The sequence below is a fragment of the Anolis sagrei genome, chromosome 3 (genome assembly GCF_037176765.1).
Source record: "Anolis sagrei isolate rAnoSag1 chromosome 3, rAnoSag1.mat, whole genome shotgun sequence".
NCBI classification, from domain to species: Eukaryota; Metazoa; Chordata; class Lepidosauria; order Squamata; family Dactyloidae; genus Anolis; species Anolis sagrei.
The window spans coordinates 259,501,882-259,526,476 of NC_090023.1; the positions used below are offsets into that span (position 1 = coordinate 259,501,882).

Below are 24,595 nucleotides of genomic sequence, written 5' to 3' on the forward strand. Positions count from 1 at the left end.
AAAGCATTTTGACAAGATAATATATTTGAAATATTTGTAGATTGTTGGGTTCATTTTATTGTGGGGAAGATGAGAATTCATTAAGGATTGTTTTATGTCTTACCTTCCATTGAGTGGCATAATTCCACTTATAATAATTGATGTTTCTTTCTCTTGCAGTATACTGTGTGGAATTTTGTTCCAAAAAATTTATTTGAGCAGTTCAGAAGAGTAGCTAACTTCTATTTTCTTATTATATTTTTGGTTCAGGTAAGTTGGATAACCAATTTTTTTTGAACCATAAATCACTGAAATCAAGAGTGAAATATGTTTGGATTGCTGGTTTCCTTTTTATAAGTATTTAATAAGGATTTGGTTTTATGGCTTCAGAGCCATTCTAAGTTCGAAATGTAGGAAACAGATCTTTATATTTTTGGAAAGTGGAAATGCTAGCCCATTGTAAACCAGTAGAGCAAATGCATTTTCTTTGAATAAATGATTAATATAAATTAGAGGGAAGGTAGAAGAAACTTGTGAAAGATTTATTGTTAAATATCAGTGGTCAATAAATGTGAATCACATTCTACTTTATTTGGGGGAGAGGCAGTGTCATGTACAATTCTTGTTGAGCCCTGAAGTTAATTGCAAATGTCAGTGTCTTTTAGATTAGCCTGTTTCACAAGAAAGGTATTGAGAACTGTAAAGCACTTTAATTATGTGGCCTTAGCCTAACTCACAAAGGACAGCATTGGCATTCAGTGTTAAAAACATGTTTCCTTCAAGCTGTTTTGGAAATGGGATGCTATCTTATTATATATTATCACTCAACACTTCCCACATATGGGAAGAAGACAAGGGTCTTAAAACTGACGTAGTTGTCAGGCTTCAGCATTCAAACATAAATGCAGGGTGACATGAATTAGCATCACTGTCAAAATAGAAGAGGGCATCCCTTTAGTTTGGTTTGGTAATCTGATAGGGAATTTCTCAAAACCCCTTCAATATGCGCCGTCATCCGTATCACATGCAGTAGCTTGAGAGTCAAAACACATCCGTCTCTTTCTGTGTTAATGTGCCTTCAAGTTACCTGATGACTAATGGCGATACTACAAATTTCATAAGGTTTTCTTAGGCAAGGAAGAATCAGAGATGGTTATGTCAATTCCTTCCTCTGAAATATAGCCTACAGCACCTGATATTATTTGACTGTCATCCAAATACTAACCCGGGCTGCTGCTCCTTAGCTTCCCAGATCAGATGGGATCTGAAACCCTTAGAGTATCATTTGTTGTTTATTAGTCACTTAGGCGATTGGGCCTCTCTTCTTCTTTCCCATAATAGTCAATGTCATAATTCAGAGTTCAGCTATTGTCTTGGGGGGGGGGGGTACAAATACTTTTGGTGACTACATTTTTTGTTTTGCTGCCTAGAGAATTAAAATGTTGTCAAAACTCTGCAATATGAAATATAGTTGGAGATTGAAAGGGCAGGAGAAAGTGAGAAAAACTGGGGGAGGGTTGTTTTTGCTTTTTTTTTTGAGGACATGAATTAATATTGGAGGAACATAAAAACTTTGGAATATCTTTTTCCTTAAGAGTGAGTAAAATCCTTTTTAAGAGAAAATTTTATTTTTTCAAAATGCCAAGAACAGTATAGTATGAAAACATGTATGTAAAACAGTTTAAAGAATTAGGGAACAACAATTCCTGCGCATACTATAGATATATACAGCACCAAATCCAGAAAATGCAAACACGGACAGCACAGATCAACCTGTTGGCCGCCATTTCTGCTGTCCACATTTTTTTGTAGGAATTTGTCCCCTTTTGCAAATGGATGTTCGTGGGCTTGGGTTAATTCCTTGTTATTCTTGTATCCCTTCCAAATACTGTCCAGCTTTCTCTCTGGTGGGGAGAGGGCTGGTTACTATGGGCCCAAATGGCAGTTTGCGTTTAATCTTTCCCCAAGGAAATGTGGTTTCCCCCAAGATCATTCTAACTTCCTGCATTATGGAGAGACACAAGTATTTTCTTGTGTAAGAAAGATCAATTTTGTATGCATTTTGGTAAAAAGAACTAGTACAGGGGAAAAAAGCTAAAAGGGGGAAAACAGCAAAATAAACTTCCTAAAGCAGGGGTCCTCAAACTTTTTAAACAGAGGGCCATGTTGCAGTCCCTCAAACTATTGGAGGGCCAGATTATAATTTGGAAAAAAAATGAATGAATTCCTATGTGCACTGCAGATATCTTATTTGTAGTGCAAAAATACTTAAAAACAATACAATAAATAAAATGAACAGATTTAACAAATATAAACTTATTAGTATTTCAATAGGAAGTGTGGGCGTGCTTTTGGCTGATGAGATAGGATTGTTGTTGCTGTTGTATGCTTTCAAGTCGTTTCAGACAGGCCTGTAGTGAGGGGGTGGTTTTAGGGGTTCAGCCCCCCCCCTGAAATGTTTCAGATTTTTTTAAAAAAAAACTGGTTTACTCATGAATTTTAACTGGTTAACCAAATCCCCATGCTAAGTCTATGAGATGCAAAAAATTAAGAGTCCCTCCAGAACTGTAAGCACTATCTCAAGCAAATATTGACAATTTATTCACACTGTCATTACTTGCAGCAATAGCCGATGTAGTGAAGCAACCAAGTTGGGTGTGTGTGTGTGTTGAATGCTCTCATTAAGGAGGCCAGACTTGGTGGAGGTGGTTGACAGGGGTGGAGCTGCAGGCTATTGAAAGTTGCGCTGCCCCCTGCTGTGCTGTTTGCTTCAGCGTGAGCTAGGAGGCAGGTTTCAACCCCCCCATTTTCAAACCTCCCCCCCCCCCGAAATTTTCAACCCCCCCCCTCAAAATTGTCAACCCTTCCCGAATTTTTTTTCTGGCTACGGCCCTGGTTTCAGACTTACGGTGACCCTGGGTAAATGACCTTGGAGGACTATATCCAGCCCCCGGGCCTTAGTTTGAAGACCCCTATCCTAAAGTAACTGGAAATCAGGTTCTTATTCATGTTTACAAGTCCCTTTTCTTCCCTTCCAAGCAGTCACTTAATCAATCTGAACAGCTCGGTGTGCTGTGATGTCACATCAAATTAATTGTGACTCACTTCATCAGACTTTTCTCTCCGCTTGTTTCTTTGAATTTCTCAAGTTCTGCTGAAATCTCTTTCAGTTTAAAAATAGATTTAGGAGGAGATTCCTGGCATGCCGCAAAAGTCTTTTTAATATGCAGTGCTCAAATACTACTTGATTTGAACTGTAACATTCATATGTGGTGTTCCAACTTGTCTGTGCAGTCTCCTTTGGCAGTGTCCTCACTAGTCTGAACTTGAACGTTTCACTAGATGTATTATGTAGCAAATAAAAAAATGCAATTTAAGTTTCACATTTTTCAACTGACAAGCAAAACTCAAAATAGTATAGGCGAACAGTAATATTCCATTTTTCACCTGTGAAATCATGCTGAGTGTATATATGTCATTCAATTTCCAACTGTCTCCTTCTTGGAAGTAGTTTAGCATGGATCTTTCTTTGGTCAACAGTTAATCAAGTAGGCTTCATGAATATGATTAAAACAAAAATACAGATCTTGTTGTGAATCTGTTTGCAGTCCAGCTAGAGTAGATCTGCTGAATCAATTGTTGAATGGCAAAGTAATATGTATGTAAATTCCATGGTGCAGTGAGATTACTCTGGTTGGGACTGCTGATATGATTTAGAGCAAAAACCAACCTGCAGATAGTTACTTGCAAACCAAAACGTTTCATCCAATATCTTTCTTTTTCAAAGGTTTTTCCTTCATTTCAGCAGTTTACTATCTCAGTTGTTTCAGGGTGAAACTTTTTGAAAACTTTGAAAAGCAGGTACAGACCAGTAATCTCACTTGTTTGATACAGAACCTTTTATTGTGTTTGCTCTGGTGATTGGCCACTGCTTACTTGTGGTGCAATTCCTGAGAAAGAATTATGAGTTTGGAAAAAGATCACTCAGTTGGCCCCACTATGTTGCTCCTGCGCTTTTACATGTATGTTTGCACATATAAACACACAGCTGCTCATTTATAAGTGTTTCCAGTCAGATCACAAGGAATTTTTTCCCTTGAAGCTGTGGAAAAGTGTGAATGGCCTTGTGAGCAATCCAAATACCATTTACGTTCTTATTTGTAAATTGATGCCTAATAGGTAAACAGGCATTAAAACCTATATTGTGCACAGTGTAGCACATCTTCACATGAAATTGAGACTGTAAAGAAGGCAACTGACTGTCAGTGTTTCCTCTTAAAACTCTGCTCTTCTAGGACTGTCTGCTGGATACTTATCTTTGGGACAGGAGTGTGGTCTTCTTGAGTACTTGCATAAAATCTATTCTTTCAGCTTCCTACCAAATGTGTTAAATCCTTCTTAAAGTTAATAAGCCCCTTGGATTAATGTTAGTTTCTGAATTATTGCCGTTCAGTTGCTCTCCCTCCACTCTGAACACATGCTTCACATCATGTAAAGTAGTGTTTTTCTTCTAGCAGCAGGAAAATGATAGCAACAGAGCTTGTTAATATTTTCTGCTGCAGTTAGCAAAACATTAGTAATACGACAGATTGCAGTTGCCTGTTTTGCAACACGAGCAAAATTAATCTATTATCTAGGATTAAGGTACATTAATAAGCATTGTGGAACATCAGGCTCTTGGTCATACTGATATTTTGTTCAGTATCTGCCCATCTCCCAGAAGGTCCTTGGGTTCTCCTCTCTGTGCAGAAGGGGAGATTTAGAGTCAGTCCCCCAGAGTGGCTGCCTGATCCATGTCTTATAAAAAATCTGAAGTAGAAGAAGGTTCCTGTCTAGCAAGCTGTAGATAATAAAGAGCAATTTGATGGAGTGCAACTGTGATAGAATCCTAGTCCGTTACCCTTATGTTCCCCCTGGATCTAGTATTCAGGCTACTGTTCTAGACAAGTAATCATGTTGATCAGTGGGTTCAGTGTACTAAAGCATGATGGGTGTTGCTTGTTAATTTTTAAAATAAAACATCAATACAAGATATGTAAGTAAAGAGAGTGAAGATTTTATTATATAACAAGTAAGATAAACATTGAACTTCAGTCAGTTCCATACACAGACCACATAAGCCTTCTGTTTCCAACTAGCTATTTATTTATTTACTGTATTTGTATACCACCTTTCTCAGCCAGTTGGCAAGTCACTAACACTTCCCACATTTTTAGGTCCCCAAAACCCAGTTCGGGACTTCCTTTCCTCCTAATGAATCCTCACATTCCTGCAGCATGTAAACTGTAAGAGTAATGCCTTTGAACACCATTTTAACTTCCATGGTGCGGTGCTGTGTAATCATGGTGGTTGTAGTTTTATGAGATTTTTAGCCTTCTCTGCTAAAGAGTGGTGATGCCCCACCAAACTATAAATTTGAAGATTCCATAGCATTGAACTGTGGAGGTTAAAGAGGTTTCAGGCAGTCTTAATTCTACAGTGTTGAGCAGGCATGGGCAAACTTTTTGCCCTCCAGGTGTTTTGGACTACAACTCCCACAATTCCTAACAGCCTACCGGCTTTTAGGAATTGTAGGAGTTGTAGTCCAAAACACCTGAAGAGCCAGTGTTTGCCCTTTCCTGGTGTAGAGCTAACCTCTGTTTCTGACTCCCTAACTGTATTTAATCTGCCTTTGTCTCTCCGAAGGACAATATTTGATGTTCTAATCCCCACAGTTCCCCTTCCCTTCACAAGTGGGTTTGGCTGGCTCTAACCAGGCTTGCCAAACTTTTCTTCATTTACAGCAGCTTTCCTTCATTCTCACTTTGTGTGGAACAGAATGTGATTAGGAGGGCCATTTTCTGTAACACTGCTTTGCAATATCTGTTGTGTGGCTGGGAATTCATCAGTGTGCTTATACCAATTTGGTAGTACCAAGTGGTGTTGCGAGCTCAACACAGACAGGACAAGGGCTTCTTGCCAAGCTTTGGAGGCAACTGGAAAGCAGCGTCATCTCACAGCTTTCTAAGTTCTCCCAAGGACAGCATGACATCAGGAACAAGACTCTAGAACCTTCCCTCGCTGCACTGGCTTTCAGAGGTTCTTGGAAGCAACTAGCTTTTTCTCATATTCACAGTGACATTGAGAAACTGATCCTGTTGAAACTTGGCTATTGGCAATCACAACCTAAATATTGTAGGCTCTTGCATATGTACAATTTTGGCTGCAAAACTGTTCTCATTCTAACATTATCTCAATCTTTGTTTTCCCCTCTAGCTTATGATAGATACACCTACAAGTCCAGTTACAAGTGGATTACCATTGTTTTTTGTAATAACAGTAACTGCAATAAAGCAGGTAAGGAGATGTGACTTGGCAGAATGTTGTTTCGAATTTTGTTTATACCTAACCTATTTACTAAAATTGGGATTCAAAATTGCTTTCCATCTTAAACACTGCAATAGAAGTAAAACATACAAAAGCAACAATAAACATCAAACTGCTGAGTATCTATAAATATAGAAATGACCTGGATTGACTTATCCATGAGTCAGTGTATGTATTTACCTTAACTCTTTATCAAAATATTAACCTTCCCTATTTCCATATAATATACAGTTCTGTGCATATTACTTTTACAGTTTGTAGTGATGAGGAAATGAATAATAGCAACAAACAAGAAAAGTAGACAGTTAGTAGAGCAGTTTCCAGACCTGCGTTTCTAATTTATGCTTTGTAGACTACCAATCTGGCTATGGTTTAATGAGGGCTGCTTGCTTGTATTGTATTGCAGCCAGATCCTAGCTTTTTCATTGCATTGCACCCTTCTTTTCTTTTATGAAAGACAAAAGATTCCACTGGACTGAAGCTTCTAGCTGACAAGAAGTAAATATGTTTTCTGTTGCAAATCAGCAGGTCAGCCTAGAGACGTTTGGGTCTGGCTGCCGTGCACTTAATCACTCATAGGAAGACCCTTAAGTGGACAGTGACAGACTGACACCAAATTTGGGAGCTAGGGCAGTGCATGTCAGTTTGTATTATAAACATCTTCTTTCCTGCGGTCTCACACTCATCCAAAGGAGTGAGTTCTTGCACGGTGGCATTAAAAAGAGCCTTGGAGTGCCTTATGTACTGACAGATGTTATAACATATTTAAAGGCTGGATGCATCCTTTGTTTTTGTTCAATGCATTTGTCTCATACCTTTTTACAATAGAAGCTTCCCAAGGAAAACAACATAACTGTATCAAACAAGAGAGCTTTAAAAGGCTAACGTGTAGATCTCTTCATAGTCTGTGAAGCTCCATGTTGTATTTTTTAAATTGTTATTTATATTGCCAAGTCTCTGTAGTCTATGTAAAGGCTTAGGACTTGTATGCGATCCGGTTCTCTTGTCCTGAAAAGATTAAAGGCACTGCACCTTTGCCTGCTGCATATTCTTCCTACCCAGTGAAGCAAGGATATCTCAGGCTTGTTGCCTTGGTGACAGCTGCCACACTTGGGTACCTTCAGCTAAGCTAATAGTACATGAGGGAAGGCTAGACACCTGCCGCTTCTTCTGCTGCTGTGTGACCTTTCTGCAGGCATTTCTCATATCACCTCCGCTTACTTTGGGAGCCCTTCTCTAAGTTACGTGCTGAGTATAAATGTGTCAAGACTCTTCATCCAACACAATGGCATATAACCTTGAAGACAACCTAGTACAGGGATGGGAGTCCTGCAGTCCTTCAGATGCGCCTAGCATTCTTCCTAAGTAACTATGTCATTTAGTGCTACTGTGCAGTGATGTCTGCAAAGCTTCATGAGTCCCACTTTGATTGGAGAATTCCACAAGGGAAAAAACTCCAACACTTGCTTTCATATTGGTTGATGCATTATGTGTCTCTTTTAGAGAAGACACAGACCATCAATAGGAGCCTTAGTGTCAATTGCAATAAATTTCTGAATTATGTATTTTGCCTTTGCTTGTTCAATTTAAGATGCATAAAGACAATAATTCTAGCTATTTACCATTACATATTTATCCAAAGTTAATCCTTCCTCAGTCCATCTGTTTTGAAACTGACCTGCAAGATAAAGTTGCTGCTCTCAGGCCCTATTTCAAATTTGCTGATTGTACCCTTCAGTAAATTAGGTTGTGTACAAACTCTTGTTTTCCTTATAATATAAATGGAATAGTTGTTGTTGTTGTTGTTGTTCATTCGTTCAGTTGTTTCTGACTCTTTGTGACCTCATGGACCAACCCACGCCAGAGCTCCCTGTTGGCCGTCACCACCCCCAGCTCCTTCAAGGTCAATCCAGTCACTTCAAGGATGCCATCCATCCATCTTGCCCTTGGTCGGCCTATCTTCCTTTTTCCTTCAATTTTCCCCAGCATAATTGTCGTCTCTAAGCTTTCCTTTCTTCTCATGATGTGGCTAAATAGAATAGTAAGATGCTTTTTTAATATAACTGTATGTTATTAGCTTTCTTTTTTACCATTTTTCATCATTTCCAGGGATATGAAGATTGGTTGCGACATAAAGCAGACAATGAAGTGAATGGAGCTCCAGTATATGTCGTTCGTAGCGGTGGCCTTGTAAAAACTAGATCAAAAAACATACGGGTATGTTTCTTAGTAGTGCAAACTGTTTTTGGATGTTTCAGAAACCATATTTGAGGCAACGCAAAGAAGGTGTCTGGGGTGGAATGATTGGCCTGTCTACAAAGAAATACTAAAAACTAAACAAGGGGAAATAGAAATAAAAGAACAACAAGAACTAGTCCAAATTGACAAAAATATATCATGGTTCCAATACTGGCAAATTAAAGAAAAATTTAAACTGGATAGGAAATTAGGATTCGCACAAGGAGACGAATTCTGGGATACCATCATGAAAACAGAAAGAAAATTAATAACCAAATTATACAAAAAACTACTAGAATGGCATCTGGAAAAAAATGAGGAGAAAAATTACATGAGAAGGTGGAACGAAAATATCCAAAGAAATATTAGAAAAGAAGAATGGAAGGTAATCTGGAAAAAAAGACTAAAATTTACATATGCAATAGAACTAAGAGAGAATTGGGTAAAAATATCGCAAAGGTGGTATTTGACACCGAAGAAATTGGGCAGAATATATAATAATACAAGCACGACCTGCTGGAAATGTAAAAATAAAGAAGGGTCCTTTTTCCATGCATGGTGGACGTGTGATAAAGCGAGAAAATTCTGGAGGGAAATACACAAAGAAATTCAATCTATGATGAAAATACAATTGCCATTGAAACCAGAGATCTTTCTGTTAGGGATGTATAATAGAAAATTAGATGAGAATAAAGATAAAATACTATTCTTGATACTAACAGCAGCAAGGATGTGCTACGCCAAAGTATGGAAGCAAGAAAAGATACCAGAGATAAATGATTGGGTAACAAAAATATTGGATATAAGAAACCTAGACAAGCTAACTTTTCTACTGTTAAAGAATAAAGAAATCAAAAGGAAAGAAACGGATTGGAGTGACGTTACAGAATATCTGAAAAAAAAGAAAAAAGAAATAGTATTATAAGAAATACAAAAATAGACTGAATTACGCCAAAAAGAGGGAAAGAAGAAAACTCAAGGACATAAACAGCAAGAAGGCTGAGAAGATCGTCCGAAGATACCAGGAGGTCAAACTCTAATTTTTCTTTTTCTTTTTTTTTTTTCTTTATAGCTTTCACCAGTCTCTGTGGTCTGCCTTTATTTTTATATTTTTATTTTTATCTTATTGTTCTCTTTTTCTCATTTTTTTTTCTATTTCTTCTTTTTCCCTCGCTATGTTTTATGTTTTATGAAAATCTCAATAAAGAATATTTATTAAAAAAAAAAAAAAAAAAGAAACCATATTTGAGTGGTGATAGAACTCCAGTGTTCCTGGATTAGAATAACAGTGGCCTAGATACAATAGCTAAATCCCTTGCATCAGTTTCTGCCTTCTCAACCTTCTCCGCTATTGTGGGTGTTGGGAGGGAGGGTGATAAAAAGGCTCTCTCGGGCACCTTGAACAGATTTTTAGAATGCATGGAGCTCCAGGAGAATGTGGAAGTCTCAATTTTAGCAATAGAAGTAGCAAGTTGGGTCTTACCTAGTATTAATGTTAATGTTTAAGTCCCCTAACTCACTTTAGAAATGAGTGCTTGCATACATATCTTTGTTTTGTCTTTTCAGGTGGGAGATATTGTCAGAGTAGCCAAAGATGAAACTTTCCCTGTTGATCTTGTACTTCTGTCATCTGACAGAGCCGATGGCTCTTGTTACGTAACTACTGCAAGTTTGGATGGAGAAACAAATCTTAAGGTCTGTTTTCATTACTTTTGAGTAGTACTAGTTTCAAACAGATGCATTTTCAGTTCCTCTTATATAAATGAAGGGCGTTAATATGGAAATTCCCAGCATAGACCTAAGGACACAAAATGTGCTGCACTTCTTAAGGAAGATGTGTAATTTGTGCTCAGCCTTAAGGGACACATCAGTAACTAGATAATTGGTTGCATGCAATTCCGTACAATTGGTATACCTGTTTTCAGCATTCGTATTCTGGAATTTGTCATTCCAGGCATGAGTTCTTAGTTGTGTGTAGAAGTCCTTAGAAATCGTTTAGAGTTGAGTTTTATCTTCTTGTTTGTTTTGTTCAATGTTATTTCCTTTTACAATCTATTTTGTTACTTTTGTTTCATTAAATACTCAGTAGAATACTACTCCTAATTGCTCCTTTGGAGCTGTTTTTGAGATTTAGAGTACTTTACAATCTTAACAGGTTTTGGGGCAAAGAATACTATGCAACATTGTTTGCAAGTCCCACTCTATTCTGTGGTGTAAATGTTCATGCATTTGAATTCCTTATCACATTTTCAGAGATCTTTTTGCTCAGTTCTGACTTATTAAAATGTGGGACTAAAAGATGTCTGTTGTAACAACTAGGAGCAGTCAGTGTATATTTTCTTCATTTTCACAGGAATACTTTGATGAGTTTTATTTACATCAGGCCATTGCATTGAGCTTGTAGACTGCAGTGGCATCACGGGGTGAAAGTACTGGTGTGGGATGTCCATAATAAAAAGCCCATAGCCTTGTCAGGTCCCATATAGCCAGATTTGAATTTAAATTGGATTGCTGCATAGAGCAGTGCCATACCAGGAAGACAAGACCCTGGGGGCATGCTACAGTAATGTATTCATACTGCATTTGTAGGTTTCAGCGACCTGAAATGACACCAACCTCATGGAAGCTAGATCTAGTTTACATGTTTGCTTGGCAGTAAATAAACTGCTATTTACTGTGTGCTGTGTTAAGCTGATCATATTTTATTATCATGCTCAATGGTGTGGCATATGAGTTCTATTCTGACTGTCTGATAATGTGCAGAAGTATAAAACTCTCTTGCACACTTAAGCAAAACAATACAGGCAGCCTGTGCATCAAATATTACATTTGTTACAATTATGTCCAGTTTTAAGGAGGTAAAAATGCTGTACATGGTTCACCCTCCTTTTTATTCTCACAATTTTCTAAGGAAAATGAAGCTGAGAGTCCGTGATAACCCTGAATCACTGAGTGTTATAACTCAGAGGTAATTTGAACCTTGATCTCCCTTCTTTTGAGGTGCAACTCTGAACACAGTGGCTATAATAATAAATTGTGTTATGTCGCAAACTACTTCTTAACTAATAGTTCCATATGTTCATGGAGTAATTATTTCTCTTTGGTGATATATTAGAAAATTTAAAACGCAATTTAGAGAAGGGGTTTTTTTTAAGAATACATGAAGGGTTTTGTAAACTGGCAGCTCTAGTTGCTGCTTAGAAGACATAAGCAGCTTTTTTTTTTTTGCTCATTCCTGACCAATGTAATGTTTCTGTGTATATTCCTTTCTCTTTAAGACACATGTTGCAGTCCCAGAAACTGCAGTATTGCAGTCAGTTGCCAACCTGGACAAGCTTGTAGCTGTTATAGAATGCCAACAGCCAGAAGCAGATCTCTACAGGTTTTACTTCTATACTTCTCTGTTCAAAGTGCATGATTTTGAAAATATATTGCTGTAAATTAAGATTACTCCAGAAGTTCTCATTATAAAGTTCTGATTAGAGAGCTCTGCATTGATAGAGCATATACAACATTCCTCTGTTTCAAACATTCATATTTTACAGTTATATATAATGAGAAAGCTTTCTAGTTTCTTTTTGCGCTTCCCTAAATTGAAATGTGTTGATACAGATTTCCACAGCATTCTGTGCTCCTTCTTAACATAGGAAGATTTCTTTGTCAGAAAGTTAATTGTATGTGCTTCTCATCAACATCTGAATTTCCCTGCGTGTGTTCTGAGCTAGGTTAGCACATTTTACTCACAGCTGAACTAATCTTGAGCTGTGGATAAAAGATCCACATTATGAACTTGAGATGCTCTGTGAACAGATATTTTCATTGTAGTTATGAAGTCAATCGTTTATCATACCCTTTTGCAAAAGAACTCTAGGATTTAACTCTTCAAGATGATTTGTTACAGTTGAAGTAAAAAAAAAGGTCTGGCACAAAAGTAATTTGAATATGGTAACAGGTCTTTCCACAGAGTGTTTTGGGATGCTTGGTCTTTATCCTCACTTCTCCAGACAAATTTTCTGTGATTTCTCCTGGAAGTCTAGACAGACTAATTGTTTCATGGGAGGAGGACATTGTGAATTTTCTGTTTCTTGAACTTGGAGTCTCCCCTGGAAAAATATATCTGGGTTCACTGATATACTTTACCCACAGTGTGAAGCCAAAGATGCATAATTGAGCATACACTTAGCGGAATAATATTCTAAATGCCAGGAAAAATGGCAAACCATTTGTTTACATCTAAGCAGAAGCACAGTCTCCTGGTGGCACAGCAGATTAAACCACTGAGCTGCTGAACTTGTTAACCGAAAGGTTGGTAGTTTGAATCCGGGAAGCAGGGTGACCTCCTGCTGTTAGCCCCAGCTTCTGCCAACCTAGAAGTTTGGAAATATGCAGATGTGAGTAGATAAAAGGTACCCCTTCTGCAGTCATGTTGGCCACATGACCTTGGAGCTGTCCATGGACAATGTCCATGGACAATGTTTAGAAATGGAGATGAACACCACCCCCAGAGTCAAACATGACTAGAGTTAATATCAGGGAAAACTTTTACCTTTACCTTTAAGTGTTATTACAATAAGCAAAATTGCATTGATGCCTCTATATATAGTATGTAGCTAATGAAGCATATTTATTTTCCATATGTCGTATCATGTAATAGACTTTTGAGGAGGTCATTTTAGCTATTTTTATCACCTTAACTATATTCAAAAATGAATTATTTGTTACCTTTGGCCATGCGTTTTAGCATAAATGAAAAGATAGCTTTTCTTTCTATATTCTTAAATTATAATTTGCTAACCTGGAAACATATTCTTCTGACTCATTAATTTATTTTACAGATTTGTCGGGCGAATAACAATAAGTCAACAAATTGAGGAAATAGTCCGGTAAGGCATTTGTTGTAATTATAATTTGGGGTGGGCAACTGCAGCTGGACTGGGACCACATTCAGGCGTGTGGGGCTACTTGGTGGCTGCACTTTTTTGTTTTTGTTTTTTTTTTTTGAAAAGTGATCTATTATCTTTTGAGAAAGGAGAAAGAAGGGACTAACAAGATTTCTGTTGAATGGGGGTGAGCAAAATGTATTTACATCACAGATCTGTTGAAGTGGATTCAGCAAATAGTTGTAAAACAGGATTCAGGCAAGCTGACATGGAAGGAGTGGTGGGAGCATTTGGAGGGACCACCAGGATTGTTATTGGGAACCGAAGGAGGACAAACTGAAGAAGCTAAGCAGAAACTATAGTGAATGGATAGAAGAAGGGTGTGTGTGTGTTGGAGGAGTGGAGGTATGGAACTCCATATCTTACAAATTAGACTTTTTAAATAGATACATCTGAATCTTAAAGTTCCTTTGCTTGTAGGAGAATTCCCCACAGGTTTCAGGAGTATTTTTCATGTGTAGGATTCAGATCATTGAACATCTAGCTCAGTACTTCAAACTGGAATTTTTCCCAGGTGACTTTGGGGATGACTAGGATTTGGCAAAAAAAGAAATAAAGAAAGAAAGAAATTGTATCTGGATGAAGACAGTCTTTAATTATTTATATGCTTCATGTAGCTGTTTCTGCTTCTGCAACAATTGTTAAGATGGCTGGGGAACAGGGAGTTTAAATATTTGCAGTGGGTTGTAATGAACATTTCTAGTTCCTGCTTGCCATACGCCTGTCATCCCAAAATAATTTTCTCTTATTTGGGGATGACAAGTTAGCTTTGCACTGGAACACTCTTCATATGGGAGTGCTGGATTAATTTTTATGAGCTAATTAGGTGACAGGTTATACCAGAAATGGCTTAAACTGTGGCAAAATGTCTGGAACTTTTGACTCATTCCTGCTTTGTCAGCTACCAGCTTGACCAGTTTACACTGAGCTAACTTGCAAAACCAGCTTTTATTTGCTGCTGATAAAATACATACGCCTGTCAGTCCACTAATAAAATGTCTTTACTTCTCTTCGCCTTGGAGCCAATCCTCATTGTTTTGGGATTTCTTAAAAGATTCAAACCCTACATTAATTCATGAAGTTATTATAAGATTTGGTGTTCTTTCTCCTTAACATATTTTATAGAAGCTGTTTTCAATAAGTGTTTATCATGGATACTTTGCCACCAGAAAAATGCTCACTTCTATTTATGCTAAGCATATTGTTCTTTCATATTTTCTTGTAAGAGACAGTTCAGCAGTGGCAGGCAGATGATTCTGCACAGTTTTCCCTTATATTTTTTCTCTCTCTGGATTAATGCTTGGGTCAGTGAGAGAGGGAGATACTCGTTGTTGGGAGAGGGGATACTCGTTGTTAAGAGCTTTATTTGACTTGGGACATCAACTTACTGACATTTCCCCCTCTCAATATATTATCTACTATATCTGTATTAAGAACCATAGGTGCATCTGTGTTAAAAGCCTAACCTGTAAGACTTGGAGTCATTTACTTTCATCCTTTCCAGCAGAAGTAACAGGGAAGTCTCAAAACCCTATTTGCAAGGGCAAGTTACAGTATGGGTTATCTGATAATTCATCTCTTTAAGTTTTAGATATGATTGAACACAGAGTTCTCTGTAGATAACAATTACTTTAAAAAAAAAAAGGAAAAGCAAGGAAAATAGCCATGTGATTATATGAACCATGCATTTAGATGCTACAGATACAAATGATTATTCTCAAGCATTACAAAAAAAATTAGAAATATGTGCAGGAATATTGTTTTGCTTAGTTTCAGTAAGCAGATTGTCTTTTAGGTGTGCATGCTAGAATTAAAACACACAAAAGCATTGCTTGAGCAAAGGTAGACATAGGCTAGCATTTTACTTCACTGGAGGCCAGCTAGAGGCCTCTGGGAGACCAAAAAGAAAAAGCTGAAGTCAGTAGTGCTCTTCCTCTATTTTCAAAAAATAGCCTCTACTGGTATACAGTGTCTGTACAAAAGGTTCTCTATAACCCTGTGGGCATAGTAGTCCATCAAAGGCAGCCTGTCACATTTTTTAACTGTTTATGAAAATAAGAAACCACTTACCTTTAACCTGTAGTGCATCCCCATCTACCTAATTCTAGCTTTTGATTTCTGGGAAATACTAAATCTTGTTTTATTGTAATAGTATATTCTCATATGGGACAAACTAAATTTTATTGAGTCCCCTGTGTTTTTGGCCCCCAGATCTGTGATTTCCTTTAACCACGGATGTAGCAGTGATGTGAATGCAGGGATATTGAAGCATCAATTTTTATGTCGCCACTACTTGATAATATGGGGCCTGATCATTTGCATTTTTTCATATCTGCACTGGATCCCATAACCAGACCAAATATAGCATGCCCACTGTAATCAGTCCTTTAGATTTGGTGGCACAAACATTTAAAGAAATTAGCTGCTGTCATGTTTTGTTTTGCAGATCATAACTGTTGATTTCATTCTTTTTCCAGACCACTTGGACCTGAAAGTCTTTTACTTCGTGGAGCAAGATTAAAAAACACAAAAGAAATTTTTGGTTTGTAGTGATACTTTATCAATTATATTTTATCAGTTATTTGACAATTCTTAACTTTTCTTTAGAGAATACAACTTCCCCTTTGAGCAGATGTGGGCAGCGTGGCCCTCCAGATGTTGCTCATTAGTAACTCCCATTAGTAGTGGTGAATGAGTATGAGAACTTCAGTTCATGAAATGCTTTTTATGTTTGAATTGAATTTTGGCTCAGAACGTAACAGTGTAGTGCATTCTAGAGAGTCATAAAAGCAATTTTATATAAAGGGATTGCACTTACCCTGTTGTCTTTAGTGCCGAGTCTGTGCTAATAAGTGTTACAGTTCTGAAGTCATTGTTTGGTCATTACAGTGTTTCTAAAAACTTGATACCTTTTGCCACAGCTTTGTTCTGGCAGTCACCATAAAATTAGCATCTTCCTTAATACCACCTTATGTTGTAAACACCAAGTGCTTAAAACGTGTTGTTTTTCTTAGGTGTTGCAGTGTATACTGGAATGGAAACCAAGATGGCATTAAATTACAAGAGCAAATCTCAGAAACGATCAGCAGTGGAAAAGTAAGTATATGCAGCATTTCAGCTTCTTGTTAAATCCATTTCAGCTTGTTGTTAAATCTTGTTAAAAAGGTCTAGTAGCTTGTATAAATAGCTGTCAAACTTTTCCTTTAGGACATTTTTGAATATTTATGCCAGAATTCTCTAGGGTTAGACAGTCCCCCATCCGTCCATCCCCCCCCCCCCCGCCCCCCAAAGTAAACTTTGAAATGACTGAAATTGTTATCTGGAAATTTGACCAAATATTCTGCAACATAATTTTGACAAAAAAAAAACACAGGGGTCAAGCTATCTCGATTTGAAGTGTTGTGGTCTAGTTGGCACCACATCCAGTCTTCTTTCATAATTACTCATTTAGTTGTTTATTTATACCCACCACCATCTCCCTGGAGGGACTCGGGGTGGCTCACAAAAGCACTCAAGGTGCAAACGCATAAAATACAATAAATGCATAACCAATATAACAATAGCAATAGCCACATAAAATAATGATATCCTACTGGTTAAAAATAAATAAAATGCAACAGTAGCTGCAGATATAAACAAATTGCAATCAATATTAGTCCATAAAGTGCGATGTGAAATGACACTAGTCCTCAAATATAGTCAGAAAGAATTCCTGAACAAGGTCAAAGGCCTGTTTGAAGAGCCAAGTTTTCAAATTGGTTTGAAAGTCTTGGAGAGTGAGGGCTACTCTAATCTCCCTGGGGAGAGCATTCCAAAGCCGGGGGCCACCACCAAGAAGGCCCTCTCTTGTCCCCACGAGCCGCACTTGAGACGGAGGCAGGACCAAGAGAAGGGCCTTCCTGGCAGATCTCAAAGCCCATGGCGGTTCATAGAAGGAGATGCGTCTCAAAAATAGGCTGAAACGTATAGGCCTTTATAGGTAATGACCTGCACTTTGAATTGCGTCTGGAACCTTATCAGTAGCCACTGGAGCTGTTTTAATAGGAGCATCGTATGGTCCCTATAACTGGCCCCAGTTAGAAATCTGGCAGCCAATCTTTGCACTAATTGCAATTTTTGGGCCATAGTCAAAGGCAGCCTCACTTAAGAGTGCATTAAAGTAGTCCAATCTAGATGTAACTAAAGCCAAGTTAGACTTTTCGGGGTATGGTTGCAGCTGGTGCACAAGTTTTAACTATTCGAATACCCTCCTGGCATCCGCTGACACCTGAGTCTCAAGTGTCAGCGCCGAATCCAGGAGGACCCCCAGACCGCGGACATGTATCCTCAGAGGGAGTTTACTTATCAAACCATTTCCTTTCCATCACCTCCTACCATCCTTTGCATCACTCCCTACCTAATAAAACACCCCATTCACAGGCACATAGATCTTTTGGCAAATTCCTCTGTTGATTTTGCATCCACTCTTTCTTGCAGAAAAGAGACATTTTGTCTCAAGGGATGCCCAGAGACAGAAAGCAAAATGGCCCATCTTTTTCCTGTACTCAGTAATACCATAATGACTTACTGTTCAACCAAATATATCAGACACAAAATTTATTTATTTACAGTATTTATATACCACCTTTCTCACCCCTGGGGGGAGTCAAATTGCTTGTGAAACTAAGTTACATTCTTTTAGAATTGTCTATACCATCACCCACTTGTCCTGGGTAATTTTATTTGCTTTGCTTGATGTGAGGGATGTTGGTTTGTTTCTGAGATTATTCTGTGATTGTTATTTGGTGCTGAAACTACTTCACCCACAAACATGAATTAGAGGGTGTATTTGAAGAGCTACGTGGAGCAGATTTGGGGGAGCTTATGCTTGAAATCTTTCCATGGAGCAGTTTCAGTTGTTATGCCTATTTATGCATTATATTCACATCTGTCAATGTTGTCTACTCAGGTCTATGAATTCCTTTTTGATTATCTATCTAATAATCCTCCTTGTTGAAGCCATTGTGAGTACAATATTGAAATATGCTTGGCAGTCGGAAGAAAAGTGGAATGAACCTTGGTACAACCAACTCACTGATCATGAAAGAAATAGCAGTAAGGTAATGTGTTAAATTCTGTGTATCTTTTATATAGTTTTTTTTTCCTCCCCCAGAGGTTGTCAGTGGGCTGTGAAAGGTTTGATTCCAGGCTTTCATTATATATTTTCAAGTTTTCAGTCATACTTTTGAAGTTCACAGTATCCTAGGTGTCTTTCTATGTGGCTTCTTTCAGAGCAGATGATAAGTCACCATTGTGTGTCTGTTAGCCAAGATTTTCAAACACTGGATTTTTTGTACCTTTTTTATTTTATGTATTCCATCTCCCGAGCCTCAACTTTTTAGGACCTCCTTCATTTCCTATTAGAACTTCCTTCACCTTTTCTTTTTTATAACCTTCAGTGTAATGCTGCACTATTACTTTTACCTTCATCAGCACTATGTATTCCTGTACGTCTCATGTTTAGAAGATTTAGTTTCCATCATACTGCTGTGTCACACTCATCTCAGAAACCATTGCTTACTAACGCTTCATCTACACCAGGCATGGGCAACCTTCAGCCCTCCGGGTGTTTTGGACTTCAACTCCCACAGTTCCTAACAACTTCAGGCCCCTTCCTTTTCTCTTAGCGGCCGAGGAGGGAAAAAGAAGGGGAATGAGACTGTTAGGAATTGTGGGAGTTGAAGTCCAAAACACTTGGAGGGACGAAGTTTGCCCATGCCTGATCTACACCATCGAATTACTGTAGTTTGACAGCACTTGGGCGTAGCTCAGTGCTATGGAATTCTGAGAGTTTGGTGAGGCAGCAACATTGTTTTGCAGAATAAGGTAAAGATGTAAAACTAAGCTCCCATGATTCAATAGCATTGAGCCATAGTGGTTAAAGTGGTGTCAGAATATATTAATTTTACAATGTAGCTACACCTCAGCCTCTCTCCAAGTCTCATTCATTATGCATTATAGATTCTTGAATCTTACCCTCCCTAGGTTCTATTTTATGTTTTGGCCTAGCACTAATCCTCCTTGATAACAGTAGCAACAATTTTTTTGTGGGCTGTCTAGCTGCTGTACCATTATTGATGCATCTTCTGGCATTCAAGGGACTAGGAGGCAACTGCTGAGAGTATCCCTGTGCTTTTTTGGGGTTTTAATACTGTCCATAGTTTAGGGTCCATACTGAAAGGACTTGACAGTGGTGACACAATTACTTGTTCAGCTGACCAGTCCTAGCAAGTGAAGTACTAGGGACAGTATTTGAAAATGAGTATTTCACAGGTCCAGGAATCAGCCCATCTCTATAGGTCAGTAGTTCTCTACCTGTGGGTCCCCAGATGTTTTGGCCTAACAGCTGGTAAACTGACTGAATTCTGGGAGTTATAGGCCAAAACACCTGGGGACCTACAGGTTGAGAACCACTGCTATAGGTAATCATGTGTCATTAGACTAATGGTTTATTTGGTGCCATACTATGTAATTACTATCCATGTCTACAGATTCATTTTGCTATCTGTCTAGGTTCTAATAGAAAATCATTCCCAAAGTACTTGGCAACAGTAGGAATTTGGGGGGGGGGGGGTCAGGAATGACTTGAGAAACTGTAAGTTGCTTCTGGTGTGAGAGAATTGGCCATCTGCAATGACATTTTACCATCTTTTGGGAGGCTTCTCTCATGTCCCCACATGAGAAGCTGAAGCTGACAGGCAGGAGCTCACCCTGCTCCTTGGATTCAATCCGCCAACCTTTCGGTCAGCAGTCCTGCCAGCACAAAGGTTTAATGGGATGATGAACAATGGCTTCATCTGTAAAAAATGGTCATCCTGAAGTCGCTGGAGAATGTATAGGATAAAAATGTAGCATATACTATGCAAGCAAATAAAAATGGAGCATGTGTTGTAGAAGTAAAACATTTATTCCAGTTTAAACCTCATTTATTGGCCCTTTGAAGGAGGCAGAGTTTTTCACCAGTTTATAAGAGTGTTATGTGTCAGAAAGCATTGTTAACTAAAGCAAAAGAAGACATCACAACTGCTGATCTTGTTCACAATATATATGGTTATTTTTTAAACATCAGTTATTATGTATTTTTAAAAGTGTGTATTTAATTCTTAGGTTCATAATATCTTTTTCCCTCTCTCAGATCTTGAGCTTTATTTCAGATTTCCTTGCCTTCCTGGTCCTTTACAACTTTATTATCCCTATTTCACTTTATGTGACTGTTGAGATGCAGAAATTTCTTGGATCTTTTTTTATTAATTGGGATCTTGATCTCTATCATGAAGAAACAAATGAGAAGGCACAAGTAAATACTTCAGACCTCAATGAGGAGCTGGGACAGGTATCAAATGATTGTGTACTTTGAAAAATGATTAGATAAAAAAAATTAGTTGTAACTTTCACTAATATTACATTTATTTTCATCAGTGCTTTTGTGAACATGTTCATTTTCAGACTGAGTCCAGTATTGTAATTAGAAATAGGGCAGGAGAAATACATATGCAAAACATATTCACACTGTCAGTGGGGATGATAAGATAGTCACAAGTCTCTCAAACTGATCTACTTAATGGAGTAGTTATGAAATATAAGTAATGACTGTAAAATGTATATTGGAAGTAGTTTATAATTGCAATTGAGTCAGATGCTGTGTGGCATTTACTGCCTGCATAATCTGAGTTCACACCTATGGCCAAGATTATGTATATTTCGAAAAAGCACATTTGAGATTTTTGTACTGGCTGCAATATTCAACATTCAAAGTATCTTTTATTAAACTATGGCAATAAAAGCATTGTTTAATCTCCTAAGTTTTGAAAATGTCTTGAGGTCTTTGAAAGAAAGGAGGCCTCAGTTGGATTTTGAACAAAAACTTGATCCTTTGTGTGAAATGCAGAGATGGAACAAGCTTTATGAACTTAACAGATAAAGGAATGTACAGCTCAGCAAATGTTTGTATTGTGTGTACAGTTATGTCCAACCTTTTGTCCTCCAGACGTTTTGGACTTCAGATCCCAGAATTCCTGATCATTGGATAAATAGCCAGGGATTTTGGGAGTTGGAGTTCCAAACACCTAGAGTACCAACGATTGGACACCACTAGTGTAAAAGCTCCTTAGTACCTCAAGTTAAAAGCACCTGTTTAGCTAGCAATGCTGGGGAAAATTGTGACAAAAGACTAGGGGCCCTTCCACATAGCCCTATATCCCAGAATATCAAGGCAAAAAACCCCACATTATCTGAGTGTGGATTCAGATAACCCAGTTCAAAGCAGATATTGTGGGATTTTCTGCCTTGATGTTCTGGGATATAGGGCTGTGTGAAAGGGCCCTTGGATTGAAGAATGCTGTCAGTTGAGGGGACAGGACTGTGTTGGATGGGCCAATGGTCTGACTCAGTACAAACAGTTCTGATAGTCCATATATAATCAATGTGAATAGCATACAGGTGTTTATTTTTCATAATAAACGTGGTGCTGGATCTCATTTTCTTGGCCTTTGACTTACATTGGTGCATGTCTGTGAGTTAAGTCAAGGAATAAATCTGCCCAATTTAATAGATGAGGGATTGAAGGTAACATGCAAGACTTTGTCCTCAGGTTATTTTATTTTATCTCAGCCTTGGGTCTTGCAGCCAGTGGTGGGGAGGAATGTTCTTAGGTTTACTGTTCTTAAACCTGTTTGGCTCACACCCCACTTTTCAATCTTCCCTAGGTGGAGTATGTGTTTACAGATAAAACTGGTACATTAACTGAAAATGTGATGCAGTTTCGAGAATGCTCCATTAATGGTATCAAATATCAAGAAATCAATGGCAAACTTGTTCCAGAAGGACTGATTGAAGATGTTCCAGATGGACTACAACCCAACCTGGTATGATTTTTTAAAATTAAAAATCATTTTGAGTAGGTGTGGGCATTTTGCAGCCTTCCATATGTAGGTGGACCACAACTCCCATAATTCTCACCATTACCTTAAGCCTCCTGGCACAAGTGGTAGTTGTTGGCCAACAGAATCTGAAATGCCACGTGCTTCCTGCCTCTAATGTAGACCCTTGCGTACTCTTCTGTTTATGTAATTTGACTTATTTCAAAAGAACTCATAGAATCCAATCGGTTATTGAGAAAATAGGAATAGATGGTAAGGCTCTCTTGAGAATGAGTTTGTTGTGTTCATTTGGCTAGCTTCCAGATTACATATAAGTTTAGTAGGAAGCAAGTCCTATTAAATTCAAAGGTAAATATTCAGTGGAGGACTGCGTCATTTCATACAAGGGAGCCCCCAGTGGCGCAGTGGGTTAAACCCCTGTGCCAGCAGAACTGAAGACCGACAGGTCGCAGGCTCTAATCCAGGGAGAGGTGGATGAGCTCCCTCTACCAACTCCAGCTCCTCATGCGGGGACATGAGAGAAGCCTCCCACAAGGATGATAAAAACATCAAATCATCCGGGCGTCCCCTGGGCAACGTCCTTGCAGACGGCCAATTCTCTCACACCAGAAGCGACTTGCTGTTTCTCGAGTCACTCCTGACATGACAAAAAATAAATAAATACAAGGGTTCAGTGGACTCAGTTGTGCAAACTCTTGTCTACCAGTGCTCTTAATTATTCTGATTTGCTTCAGTGGGTATTAATCCCTACTCGGTTTGCATTACATTTAGTTTAGTGCTCTCCCTCTTTTCTTTCTTGCTCTTATTTTATCAAATAATGCTCCATATCTCATGTGATATGAACGAAGTATAGTTGCCTCAGTTTGGTCATTCTGGTTTCTAGGGATAGTTCTGGTTTGATTTGCTCTAGGACTGATTTATTTTATGTTTTCGCAATTAATCATACTTGCAAATCTGCCACAATCTACTCTTGGTCTTGTTTTTGTGAGGAAAATGGAGCTTCTCTATCTTTGCTTCCAATTGTTTTATCTATTTGATACCTGTGTTGGCCATCAGGTGATGTCCATATATAGTCTTCTCTTTGGTTGCAAACTCTTCAACAGTGTTTGGTTCTGCTTTCTAACCTGCCCTTGCATTCCCTTTGCCTGTAATTATTAACATGTCCTGTTTTGATATGCAATCAGTTTCCTCCTGGATGCCAGTAAAGAATTGTCTTCATTGGGTTATAAATTTGAATTATGGCTGTATTGTTAAGTTTTCCTTGAAATCATATTGATATTATTCAAAAATACTTTGGATATTATACCCTAGTTCCTTTTGCTTTTTCACTCCTTGCTATTAATGCCACTTCATTTCTTCTCAGATTTTTATTACTTGAATAAAGCATTATCTAGCTGGGACCAGCAGTTATATTTAGGCCATACTTTCTGGCTTTTGATAGAGAAAGGATTTTGTATTTGTGTATTATTTGTTTGTTTTGGCCTATGGTCTTAAATTCTACAGATGAGCATATCTATATATGTTTAGTGGTTTACTTTGTTAGTGGGGAAAAAAATAACACTGCATGCCAAATTAAGTTTATCATTTTTAATTAAGTGTTTTGTCTTTAATTTTCTTTAAACAGACACGAGAGGAAGAACTTTTCTTGAAAGCTGTTTGTCTTTGTCATACAGTGCAGATTATTAATGACCAGGCTGATGGCATATGCGACAGTCCTTGGCGTAGCAATGGCATATCATCTCAGCTGGAGTACTATGCCTCTTCGCCAGATGAAAAGGCTTTAGTTGAAGCTGCCTGCAGGTGAGGATTAGAAACTTGGATTCTCTGCATCTTTCTAGGAACAGAAATAGGAGCACTAGATGAGCCTGTCTTGCATCAAGTTTGGAGATGGAGTTTCTAGAAGTATGGGATAGCTGGGAGGTGAGGGAGGAATATATTCTGTATTTTCTGTTTTAACCTATAAAGGTCCTGCAGCCCAGTTAATATTTGCAAGGCTAATGGACTATGGTTTAGTAGCAGGCAGTGAGAAGAATTCATTGTTGCTGCGATGCATAGTGAAATCTAAGGAATGCAGCATGGTTAATACATTGCTCCTGTTATCTCACAACCTTCTTTAAGAGCACTCCATGCAATGACTAATTCATCTGGTGAATG

The 24,595-nt window shown here is 38.2% G+C and overlaps 1 protein-coding gene across 8 annotated transcripts in view; it reads left to right on the forward strand.

Annotated features, from left to right (window-relative positions):
- Window positions 1-24,595, forward strand: part of ATP11B (ATPase phospholipid transporting 11B (putative)) — a 99,495-nt gene that overhangs the window by 25,782 nt on the left and 49,118 nt on the right. For all 8 annotated transcript variants that reach the window (XM_060767448.2, XM_060767451.2, XM_060767449.2 and 5 more), the window contains exons 3-14: window positions 160-249; window positions 6,235-6,315; window positions 8,455-8,562; window positions 10,150-10,278; window positions 11,862-11,965; window positions 13,419-13,466; window positions 16,001-16,065; window positions 16,538-16,619; window positions 18,472-18,622; window positions 20,698-20,895; window positions 22,268-22,426; window positions 24,066-24,241. In XM_060767448.2, the coding sequence (XP_060623431.2) occupies window positions 160-249; window positions 6,235-6,315; window positions 8,455-8,562; window positions 10,150-10,278; window positions 11,862-11,965; window positions 13,419-13,466; window positions 16,001-16,065; window positions 16,538-16,619; window positions 18,472-18,622; window positions 20,698-20,895; window positions 22,268-22,426; window positions 24,066-24,241 (1,391 nt within the window). The remainder of the gene's footprint in view (window positions 1-159; window positions 250-6,234; window positions 6,316-8,454; window positions 8,563-10,149; window positions 10,279-11,861; window positions 11,966-13,418; window positions 13,467-16,000; window positions 16,066-16,537; window positions 16,620-18,471; window positions 18,623-20,697; window positions 20,896-22,267; window positions 22,427-24,065; window positions 24,242-24,595) is intronic.